General features: G+C 35.1%; 1 protein-coding gene across 6 annotated transcripts in view; it reads right to left on the bottom strand.

Annotated features, from left to right (window-relative positions):
- LOC106875787 (dynein intermediate chain 2, ciliary) overlaps positions 1-12,758 on the bottom strand; it is a 90,706-nt gene that overhangs the window by 53,811 nt on the left and 24,137 nt on the right. For all 6 annotated transcript variants that reach the window (XM_014924063.2, XM_052978414.1, XM_052978417.1 and 3 more), the window contains 4 exons: positions 10,530-10,656; positions 4,632-4,726; positions 2,172-2,276; positions 371-472 (listed from right to left, as the gene is read on the bottom strand). In XM_014924063.2, the coding sequence (XP_014779549.1) occupies positions 371-472; positions 2,172-2,276; positions 4,632-4,726; positions 10,530-10,656 (429 nt within the window). The remainder of the gene's footprint in view (positions 1-370; positions 473-2,171; positions 2,277-4,631; positions 4,727-10,529; positions 10,657-12,758) is intronic.

Genomic DNA, 12,758 nt, shown 5'->3' with positions numbered 1-12,758 from the left:
ATATATATGACAGGCTACTTTCAGTTTCTGTCTACCAAATCCACTCACAAGGCTTTGGTCAGCTCAAAGCTATGATAGAAGACACTTGCTCAAGATGCCATGCAGTGGGACTGAATCTCGAACCATGTGGTTGGGAAGCAAGCTTCTTACCACACAGCCACTCCTGCACAAAGTGTGCATTTTTTAAATTTTATACCCTAGATCTACAGCAAGGAGCAAGGGAGAGGGAAAAGATTAGTGACAGGGTCGAGAAAAAGAGGAAGAAGAAAGTTGAATAGATAACAGGGTGGGTAATGGGTTATATAAGTGGGAATCTAGGGTTTTCCCTTCTAGGTATTTTCACCAAATAAGTTAGTAAAACAAAGATTACCTGTTTTTCAAAATCTTCAATATAAGCATCAAATATTTCCCACTGGCTAACATTAGATGAAAATCTGACTTTTGGTGGTGGTTCTGTCATAGTTCCAGCATCCTGCATAAGAATATTGGACTAAATATGGTGCCTCAAAATAAAACCACACATACATATACACAAAGAGAGTCACATATGTTATTGTCATTACCACACTCTACTTGGTCACTCAACCTGCTAGAAGCTACCAAATTTTCCTCAAATCACCTTATCATGTTAGGAAAGGCAACAGCATATTGGATGATAAAAGCTATTAAAAGCACGGACTGGCCATAACTAGAATGACTTTGATCATCTATCTATGCAATCAGAGTTGACCTGGCTGCACAACACCATCAATGTTTTATTGCTTTTCCATTGTGGTATTAGCTGACTGTCATACAACATAATGTCACTCCCATTGGTCTTTGTTTTATCTGTGAAACTCAGCACTAAGATCTGAGTTCATTACATTTTTCTATATCTTTCTCAGTCTTCATATTCCATAGCTAACCATTATCAATATGATGCATCCCTTGTTTTAAATCCTTTTCATACTACCCCTCCCAAGACATACCCTGGTTTTATGACACAAACTCCCTAAAGTGAACTAAATCAATATCTGCTATCAATATTTCATTGTTCCAAACACCTGCTTAATAATGACATTGTCATTATTTCAAAAATTTATTTAAACAAAAGCAGTGTATTTCAGCAAACATATGATAACATAAGAGCTAATCAGCGTCCATAGTTCATTCACAACACAAGTCTATATTAGAGTAGTAATTTTTGCAACACAGTGTGGTTGATGCCTTATGCCAAGCCACTAGTTTTATTACTTGTGTTGGCTTTTCATGCAGATTAACATTATACATCTAACACATCAAGTTCACTTCATTCCTTTCCAGTTTCTACTTATTGTCTCAATGGGGTGTATAACATGCTGTCCTCTTCAACAGCATGAAGACAATAACTACACAAAACTATATTCTTCAGGGGATCATTAGTCTAATAATGAAAACAAAATGTATATATTCACAACACATCTTCATGACAATAGGTTATAGAATATAAAGAAGGAATTTTTTTTCTTATGTTTTAGTTAGGAGTGGAGAAGGCAAAGTCCATGACTCTTTATAGACCCTTCAAGACTTTTGGGAGGGAGAAAGCATCCTCAAACTTGAGAACTGGCCCAAATGCTTGCAATAAACTGGACTCTGCTGAAAGTAACCCATTCAAGGTGATGTTAAATGGGGAACTAGGTTAAGTATACCACCCAAGTAAGCCATTGTTGAGTTTGAATTCAGAACACAAAGAACTTGAACAAATACTGGTTTCAACAATGTACATCACAGATTGGTATTATTTTTTTATGGACTCTAAAAAGAAGAAAGGCAAAGTTGACCTTGGTGAAATTTGAATTCAGAGCACACAGGATCAGAACTAATACCATAAGTCATTCCATCTGACACTCTAACAACTCTACTGGTTCATCACCTACAGTATTGATAATATTAATGAAGATTTCATTAGCATTATTATTAGTAAGCACAAGGTTATAGATTTGATGAAGAAAACAGTTGATTAAATAATCTCTACTTAATGTGATGTCTCTTATGATTTGGTAACAGTTTACCAGCGATCAAAGATAATCTTCCATCAAAACCAGCTTTGTACACAGTCTCAACAAATGTCACTATCTTTATAGCAACCAGCTTTGGCCAGTTTGAATACAATAGTTAAAAGCAATCAGATAACCATTAATTTTATGACTAACCCGTATAGGATTGTTATAGGTTTGAGAAGCTCTTTCACTGAAATTAAACTGGTTTGTCAATTTTCCTTTTGCTGGTGATGCTACAGGTTCTTCTGGTGTTATTACCTGAAATAAATGAATAATCTTGGATGACAAGAATATTATGCATTGTTAATAGTTAGTAGCTATACTATAAAATGATTTGTTTCCATTTATAGCTAAATATTCGACTGAAATGATTAAAGCATATTAGTGATACTTATTTCCTGTGGGAGTGAAGTACAGGAAAAGCAAACTAGACTCCAAAGTAAATCAAACATAAAAACAAGATTTAAGTAAATACTGTAATTTATAAAGCTGCTGCTTTGACCATCTTCACTATATTGGCAGTACTCTGAACCAATGAAGGAACTGTTATGTGGTTTGCTCAACCAGCTAGAGATAACAGCTAAATATCTTTAAAATCAGAGCTCCTTTGAATTTAAAAAAAGGAGGATAAATTTGAGAATGTAGTTTAGAAACATTATGTCTGAAGAAAAAAAAACTGGTTCAAAAAATATCAACAAAAGAAAATAAAGCAATACAATGCAAAACATGAAAAACTGAGGATGGGTATAAATTTTTAAAATTTTAAAGAAATTAAAGGAAATTTGGAGAATTTTAGAAGTGTTCTGAGAAAATCAGAGACCAGAAAAGTAGATAAACAACAATTCTATATAAATAGAAACTATGGAAATAAGTAAAATTTCGAAGGAAGATTTGAGGTGAACAAAAATCAAAATAAATAATCTCTCTCTCATTCTCTCTTTCATTCTCTTTTTCTCTCTCTTCTATGTGAGTGTATGTGTAGGTGTGTGTTTGTTTCACTTTGTTTTGACATTGTGTGATAGTTATAAACAAGTTTCACCATCAGACAAGCAATGTCCTTTGTTTTCAGTCTTACTTGAAAACATAACCAACCACGTGGAAATATTATCATAGCGGGAACCAAGCAAGGGTTGGCAACAGGAAGGGCATCCAACCATAGAAAATTTGCCATAGAAAATTCACCATAGAAAATTCGCACACATACAAATTATTATTAATCAGTAGCAATTGCAAAGGGACGCAAGAGCCAAGGGCTTCATGTGAAGTCTGCAAATTAATAGCGGTTTCAAATTTTGGTACAAGGCCAGCAATTTTTAGAGAGGAGCTAAGTTGATTCCATCAACCTCAATGTTCAACTGGTCCTTATTTTATTCCAAAAGGGTGAAAGACAAAGTTGACCTCAGTAGAATTTGAACTTATAACATAAAGCCAGACAAAATGCTGCTAAGGATCTTGCCCAGCTTGCTAACGATTCTACCAGCTCACTGCCTTGCTCTGCCAATTAACAATAAAAAATATATATGCTTATCTTTTGATTTTTTTTTTCCTGCTTGTATCATCAAATACACACACACATACACAAACATCATCATCATCATCATCATTTCCATGCAAGCATGGATTTGACTGTTATTAAAACATCATTATTTGTCTTGATGCACTTCATCATCATCAATGCTAATCCTTAACTGTCTTCCAAATATGGTATTTTTATTTCTCTGAATTTCATATCAAAACAAATGAAACAATAAAACTATGGAATGTATTGTCCCACTTGATACATAAACATCTATCCATCCACTTTTTCCACTCACTATTCCTAGGAGGGTTGTAGGGAGTAGAATCCTAGTATACCTCCTCCATAGGGTCCTATAAGAAACAACGCTTATTGCATTTTTCAGCTGGATTCCCTAATGTGACCAACTGAAACTATGGACATTATCCAACCATCTTAATCTTGGTCTACCCCTAGGTCACCTTTCGCTTGGTACCTCTTGAAGAAACTGTCTTACGATCTATTCCTGTGACATTCTAATCACATGTCCATAGTAACAGAGCAGTGATCTTTCAATGCGGAGGTGTAGCAGTTCAGCCTAGAGAGGCTTCTTCCAGATCTCCAAACTATACATCCTGTCAAGCAACATTACTCAAGAGATCTGTTGTTCAAATGCTGTCAACATGAAAAAATATGGTAACACACACACACAAACACACACATTTACAAACACACCCACACCCATACATCTATAAAACATAAAAAAGATCCCCTTGGGTCATGAACGATCATGGAATTGCACCTAGAAAGTTACCCTCAGAGGCATAAGTCTGGGCAAGGTTGTTTATGGAAGACCAGCAGTCACCCATGCATACCAGCCTCTCCTCTCCCTGCCACTGATTTTATCCAAGGGAAAGGCAAAGGCCAATACAGCTCGTCCCCAGTCATGTCACAACTCAGTTCTACAGCTGAGTAGACTGGAGGCAATGGGAAATAAAGTGTCTTGCTCAAGAACCCAACACACAACCTGGTCCAGGAATCAAACTCACTACCTCATGATTGTGAGCCTGGTGCTCTAACCACTGAGCTATGTAGTATTTTTCTACTGTGGGGTTTACCTCAAAATTCTCTTTTGCAGAATCTCCTTCAACGCTTTCATTTCCTTCTGGTGTAGATTTATCTTCTTCATTAACAGCAGTTTCAGAAACCACAGCTGAAAGAAAATTAGGTTTTTCTTTTTAGTTTTTGTTTTGTTCTATGTTTAGATGTTCAAATTTAAGACTCTACATTTCATTAACTCTCATTCCATCACACACACATATGTTTAATTAAAGTTTTTTTTTCCTTTTTACTTTCCAATTTCAATCAAGAGATTTTCTAAAGAATTTTAAATCATAGACAATGAACAAGGTAAGCTATTATTGATGCAGTAGCTAGGGGCAACTACTACAGCTTATGTCATAGGAAACAGAATGGAAAAAAAAATTTAAAGCATAAACCAGTTTTATACATTCACATAGTATGAGTCAAAGAATTTAACATTTTAAGTTGCTGTTGTTGTTGTTGTTACTACTACTACTACTACTACTACTACTACTACTACTACTACTACTACTACTACTATCATTATTATACTTATCATGATTCTTCTTCTTCTTCTTCTTCTTATTATTATTATTAATATACTTTTTTTTATTATCATTACAGACAGAATTTAATTTTTTTATGGAAACCTCTTTTCAGAGTGGAGTTTTGCAATTGGTACTTGGCAAGACATATAGAAGATGCTCACTTTCCAACAGTAGGAAGCTAGCAGAAACAAAATATTTAATGGCATTTTTTCTGATTCATAAACTTTCTGAGTTCAAATTCCACTGAAGCTAACTTCATCTTTTTGGTGTCTATAGTAGACAGGATTGCTATTATTCAGTAGTCTTATTTTTATCACATGCTTTCACTGCACTACTGAATGCAGTTCTGTGTGCCTTGGGTATGTGCTATAGTTTGTTTTGGTGCTGTTATTTTCACTGTATTAAAAGTGTTTTCTGTAGGATGTGCACAGTGCCTAGTAGTGCTTTTGTCTGAGTGTTATTTATATTCATAAATCCTGGTGCTTTTGTTATGTATTTGTCTGAATGTTTTTTTAATCATGTCCAATGCATCTACCATTATTGGGATTGTTTGTTTTTAGGCTCCACATTCAGGTTATCTCTATTTCTAGATCTTTGTATTTTGAGAGTATTTTGTTATCTGCTGGGTTTAATACATCAATTAGAAAGCATTTTTTTTTCTTGATGATCTCTGACAACTATGTCCAGTCTATTAGCCTTGATTTCTCTATCTGTGTGTATTGGCATATCCCAGAGTATGGTTGCTTTGTCATTTTTTGAGATCTTTTCTGGGGTATATCTATACCATCTTTTTCCTGCTGTCATAGCTTCCAGTGTATATAGGTCCCATCTCTGTCATGTCTGTGAATATATTCTTTCTTAGCCAGAACTGAACCGCTAGAGACAGTATGATTTATTGTTTCTTCCCCATCACCACATATTCATATTATGTTTTTGGTGATTTCTGGTTGTATTGCAATTAAAAACCCTTCAGTCTTTGCTTTGATTCTTGAGCTTCTCAACAATTCTTTACTTTGTCTATTTCTTTTCTGTTTAGCATGTCCCAGTATTTGTAATGTAAGGGCTTTTCTTGCCATCGTTTTATCATGGTATTTTGCTGTTCCAGTTTCAGTTTGGATTTCAGTTGTTTTACAGCTTTTGTTTCTTCTTTTTTTTTCATAGCTGTCAGATACAATGACTTCTTTGTTGTATTTTGTAGCTTCCTTAAAGACAGAAAACAGTGTTTTGTTTTGTTTGTATTTTGTACCAGTTTCCTTTGCTTCTGAATTAGATATTTCTGTAATCCTATGATGGTTATTTTATAATAGTTTTGTAGTTGTATAAGGCCTGTATTATCTTCAATTCATTGTGCATATACTCTTTCTATGTCAGATTTTGGGTGATGCATCCTAAATTCTTTCATTATTTTTTCTTTGTTTTCCTGTCTAGTTTGGTTAGTTCATTTAGAGTCCAAATAAGGATATTGTAACTGTAACTTATTACCAGGGAAGCCAGAGTGTTGATACCTATTATCATGTTTTCTGCATTGAGCTCTGTTTTAAGTATTAATCTAACTTGTCTATGATATTCCTTCCTTATCTTCGCTTTTATTTGTGTGTTGTGCCATGTCTGGATCATTGATTCATAAGTATTTGTATGTCTGGCTTTGGTCTCATTCTCTTATTTTATTTGCTTTATCTAGTGGGATATTGTTACTCTTAACTAGTTTTCCTCTTTTCAAAGTTGCTTTGGCTCATTTTTCTAAGGTAAATTTCATGTTTATTTCTTTGTTAAATCTATGCACTGTCTGTAGTAATGTTTCCAGTTGTTTATCCTTTGCAACATACGGTTTTAGATCATCCATATACAAGAGATGGTTGATTGTTTTTCTCTAGCATTTGTAGCCACATCCAGTTCTGCTTAGCATGTCAGTTAAAGGCATCAGTGCCAAGCAGGAAAGGATTATTATTATTATTATTATTATTATTATTATTATTATTATTATTATTATTATTATTATTAATATCATTATTATTATATAAGGTAGCGAGCTGGCAGAATCATTAGTGCACTGGACAAAACGCTTAGCAGTATTTTGCCCGTTGCTATGTTCTAAGCTCAAATTCCACCAAGGTTGTCTTTTTCTTTCATCCTCTCAAGTTCAATAAAATAAGTACCAGTTGAATGCCGGGCTCAGTATTTTCAACTCATCCCCTCCCCCAAAATTGCTGTCCTTGTGGCAAAATTTTAAACCATTATTATTATTATTATTATCATTATTATTGCGTGAGAGACCAGTGCATGCCATCAAAGTGTTACTGAGGTACAAATATACAAAGCTCAACATACCCATCATGACTACCCATCTGATAAGGGTATACCAGGCACATGCATCACAACCATATGTGCGCAACATGGTGATCTCATATCAAGATAAACAGCACATGACCTTGCAGGTGGGGCCCAGTTAGAATTTTCTTCAAGTCGAGTAGCCCATTCCACTCAAAAGTTCACTGAATAAAGTTCGTTTAAAGATGTTGAATGAAATACCCATGTTTCCAGAGGTGAATAATTCAAACCCCAAAGAATTTCTCTCAACACATGGCTATGATGCTCCCCACTACTTCTGCTTGTGATCAGAGATGCACATATCATCAGCCACCAAGGGACATGCTTGACTGGTTAAGATCAAGCAACTGACAAGCAAATGTGTGGTACTGAGCAGAATATTTGCTGTAGCCCATCTTTTATACCAAGACAAAACATGTGCATGGTCACACTTCTAATCAGTTAAGATCAGAAGTTATGAGAGCCAGTGCCTGGTACTGCATCAGGGCATTTTTATTATTATTATTATTATTATTATTATTATTATTATTATTATTATTATTATTATTATCATTATTATTTTTATTATTATTATTATTTAAGGTGGCGAGCTGGTAGGATGATTAGCATAGCAGGCGAAATGCTTAGTTCTATTTTGTCTGTCTTTATGTTCTTGGTTCAAATTCTGCCAAGGTCAACTTTGTCTTTCATCCTTTTGGGGTCAATAAATTAAGTACCAGTGAAACACTGGAGTCAATATAATCAACTAGTCCCCTCCCCCAAAATTTCAAGGATTATTATTATTATTATTATTATTATTATTATTATTATTATTATTATTATTATTATTATTATTTATAGGACAGAGGTAACTCCTCCAGAAGATATAGAAGCAAAAAAAGAAGAGTACCATCGTTATCAAGTGAACAATATTTTGACATCTCGTGTGTCTTCCATGGGTTCAAAAAATAAACTTATCAATCTACTTCATTTTGGTTAATATTTGTAGGATTGAGGTAACTCCTCCAGAAGAAATAGAAACATAAAAAGAAGAGTGCCATTGTTGTTATTATTATTATTATTATTATTGTTCAGTAGTTTTATTTTTATAACGTGCTTTCACTTCACTACCGAGCGCAGCTCTGTGCGCCTTGGGTATGTGCTGTGGTTTGCTGTGGTGCTTTTATGTTTACTGTATTGAAAGTGTTTTGCGTAGAATGTGTGCAGTACCCAGTAGTGCAATTTTCTGTATGTTACATATATTTGTAAGTCCTGGTATTTTTGTTATGTATTTGTCTGAGTATTTTTTAATTATACCTAAGTATTATTATTATTATTATCATTATGGTGGTGAGCTGATAGAGTTGTTAGTATATTGAACAAAATGCTTAGTAGCATTCCTTCTAACTCTTTACATTGTGAGCTAAAATATTGGAAAGGTTGATTTTGACCTTTCATCTTTTTGTGGTCAATAAAATAGGTACCAGTTGAGCATGTAGGAGGATGTAATCGTTGAAACCCCTTTCACTGAAATTTTCTAGATTTGTGCAAAAGTTTGAATCCATTATCATTATTAGTGATGATGTCAGGGCTTTACTCTCATTCATTGCAGCAGCTGCAGGCTGGAAGAGGCTTTGTGGAAGGCCCCACACCAGAGGCTTGACATCACCTTAGAGGATGCAGAGGGGCTGGCACAGGACTGCCAGTGATGCAGAGCACTGGTGGACCTGGTCAGATCTACACATGATGGCATTTTTGAGACTACTAACCTGGGATGACCCCAGCCCCATCAAGCAAAAACATGAAGCAAGTAAGCAGCAAGCAATCATCATTATTATTAGTTGGCAATAAAGGTTGTGACCTGGCAGAAATGTTAGCATGCTGGGCAAAATGCTTAGTGGTATTTCGTCTGGCTTTACGTTCTGTGTTCAAATTCTGCTGAGGTCGACTTTGCCTTTCATCCTTTCAGGGTCGATAAATTAAGTACCAGTTTCGTACTGGAGTCAATCTAATCGACTTCCCCACCCCCCGCCTCCCCAAAAATTTCGGGCTTTGTGCCTAGAGTAGAAAAGATTATTAGTTGGCAATATCAGAGAAACAAAAGAGAAAATACTGAGCTGGATTCAATTACATTCTTTTATATTATGAGTTCACACTCACCAACACCACAGATGAATTTGCTTTTCATCCTTCCTTGATCAATGAAATAAGTACCAGTCAAATACTGAAGTCAATTTAATCAACTAAACCTCTCCACTAACATTTCTGGCCTCATACCTCTGTTATAAAGCATTAGTATATGTTGTCTCTGACATACTTGCATCATCATCATCATCATCATCATCATCATCATCATCGGAATCATCATCATCATCATCATCATCATCGGAATCATCATCATCATCATCATCATCATTATTATTACGAAGGTGGTGAGCTGGCAGAATCATTAGCATGCCAGGCAAAATTCTTAGCAGCATTCCATCTGTCCTTATGTTCGCAGTTCAAATTTCGCCAAGGTCAACTTTACCTTTCATCTTTTCAGGGTCAATAAATTAAGTACCAGTGAAACACTAGGGTCGATGTAATCAACTAGTCCCTGTCCCACCAAATTTCAGGCCTTGTGCCTTTAGTAGAAAGGATTATCATTATTACTATTATTAGGATGGTGGATCCACAGACTCACAAAAGTGTTGGAAAAATTGATTGTAATATTTGTTGCATCTCTTTGACAGTCAAACAAACTGAGGTATGCAGTGATATGTTCGTTGCTTTAGAATAGGACAAAATTATCTTCATAAGATTTGAACTATTGACCTCATGTGATATGATGTAAATAATCCTTGTTAAATTACTGGATTGTTTTAATCAACTACATTATGCCCCAAAATGAGTGGCCTGCTACCTTTATTAGAAATATATAACCTTGCATTTTGTATCAAAACCATTTTATTTAATATAATTCAAGACAGAATTCCTGAAGAGCTGGGAAAGCCAGTAATTTCTGAAAGAGTGCTTGTTTAAAGGTTTTGTATTTTTTGATGGGTGGGTAATTGAGAAAATAAGTTTGGTAAATACCATCTGGAACATTCATTCGCATAAATTGTCGCCTTGCCTCATCGGAATCTTTATGGATGATGTTACCATCAAGAGTGAAATGGACAGCCAGTTGATCAACAGTTGAGATTGGTTTATACTGTCTTTCCTAAAAAGTGAAGACATTTATTATTATATCAATAACTAAATAATGATTTCATTTATTTATCAAAGTATATAATTCACATATGATGGGAATATATGAGGAAATATCAGTTCATTATTACCATCGTTAAGTCCATGTTCCATGGTGGCATAGGTTACATGGTTTGATAGGATCTGATGTGTCCAAAGACTCCATATTCACCTGTATCTGCTTTGGCTTGGATTCTGTGGTTGGATGTGCTTCTTAATGCTAACTACTCTACAGCATGGGCTGGGTGTTTTTTATATGCTACCTGCACTTTTGAAGTTACCACACAATTCACAGGAGTGTGAACCCTGGGGGTGTTAGGAGCTCACTTTGATGCTAGGAAATGAGGGGATTACTATGAGGGTGGCGGGGGAAAAGCAGCTTCTTGTAGAGGGATCTGCATGGCTATCACATCTAATATGGGAAAGGGAGACAGAAAAAAGAAAATGCTCAGTAGGAGCTGCAAGAGATAGATAATAGTGATAAGATGCCCAGGTTGTTCCTTAATGTACAAAGTGATTATAAGAGCATGGATGGGAGAGCAGTTCACAAGACTGTATGGGAAAGAGAATGAGGGGATAGGGGGATGACTGAAAAATGGGTAGGGCTGAAGAGTGGATAAACAAAGAGCTGGAGAAGACAAAAGGATACAGAAGAGGGTAGCTGGGGGAGGGAGTGGTAGGAGCAGTATTCTATTAGTCAATTTGCATAACTGTTAAGTTACAGGGACATAAACACACCAACACTGGTTATCAAGTGGTGGTGGTTGTGGGACAAACACAGTTACAAACACACACACATAGATACACACACACACACATACACACACGTGCACACACACACACACGTGCGCACACACACACACACATGCGCACGCGCACACACACACACACACACACACACACACACACATATGACAGGCTTCTTTACCAAATCCTCTCACAAGGCTTTGGTCAGCCTAAGGCTATAGAAGAAGATACTTGCCTGCACCTATATATATATATATATATATATATATATATATATATATATATAACAAATACGGATAAGGGTATATTAAATAGCATACAAGATAAATTCTTGAAATTTCTGCTTCCAGAGAAGTTAGATCCATCACTTGGTAACAGTTGGTAGTAATTCCAAATGAGAAAATATTTAAAAAAAAAAACATTAAGAAAAAGACAGTCGGGTTGTCTGAAGACAAGAGGACAACTGTGGACATGTGTTTCTGTCTCAATAGGTGTCATCAGCACAGCAATTGTCCCACCTGATCTTCAGCAGGCAGGATGGGAAAATTTGATTTATACACAAAAGACTAGAATTCATTTATGGCCAAGGTAATTTGGATAAATAAAATGAAAATGTGCCAAAAGAACTCAAAGCACCCAGTGGCATGTATTTGAACAAGAAAGACAAATAAAGAATATTAAATAACATACAATATGAATTCTAAAGTTATTGAAATTATCTCTGCTTTTAAAGACAGCAAGTTAATTGCTTCATGTCAATTGCTACCAACTTTAAATGAGAATCAAGGATTCTCCAAAATGACCGTACCATTAAAGAAAAGACAAAGACACACACATACATATGCACACACACACACACACATGTACACACACATACATACACACACACACATATATATACATACATATATATATGCATATATGTATGTATATATATGTGTATGTATGTGCCTATGAGTGTGTGTGCATGTGTGTGTGTGTATGTATATATATATATATATATATATATATATATGTAGATATATGGATACATACATATTTGTGTGTGTGTGTGTGTGTGTGTATTTGAAAAAGGAAAAGAATGACTACTGGTAGTTCTAATCAATTAAATTTTTTAATAATATAATTTTACAGTTTGGTTTGTAGATCTAGTAAGTTCTTTGTTAACTTCGGTGGAGAGATTTTTTAAGTTCACATATACATTGGGGGGAGGGGATTAGTGAAATGGTAGTGTACCTCCAAGGGTTGTTCTTCTTTTCAACAATCGAATGTGTGTATGTATATATATGCATGTATACATGTGTGTGTGTATGTATGTACATATATATA

Source organism: Octopus bimaculoides, chromosome 2 (genome assembly GCF_001194135.2).
Source record: "Octopus bimaculoides isolate UCB-OBI-ISO-001 chromosome 2, ASM119413v2, whole genome shotgun sequence".
Classification (NCBI taxonomy): Eukaryota; Metazoa; Mollusca; class Cephalopoda; order Octopoda; family Octopodidae; genus Octopus; species Octopus bimaculoides.
The sequence above is the reverse complement of the archived record's forward strand: the minus strand, read 5'-3'. Positions and strand labels throughout refer to the sequence as shown.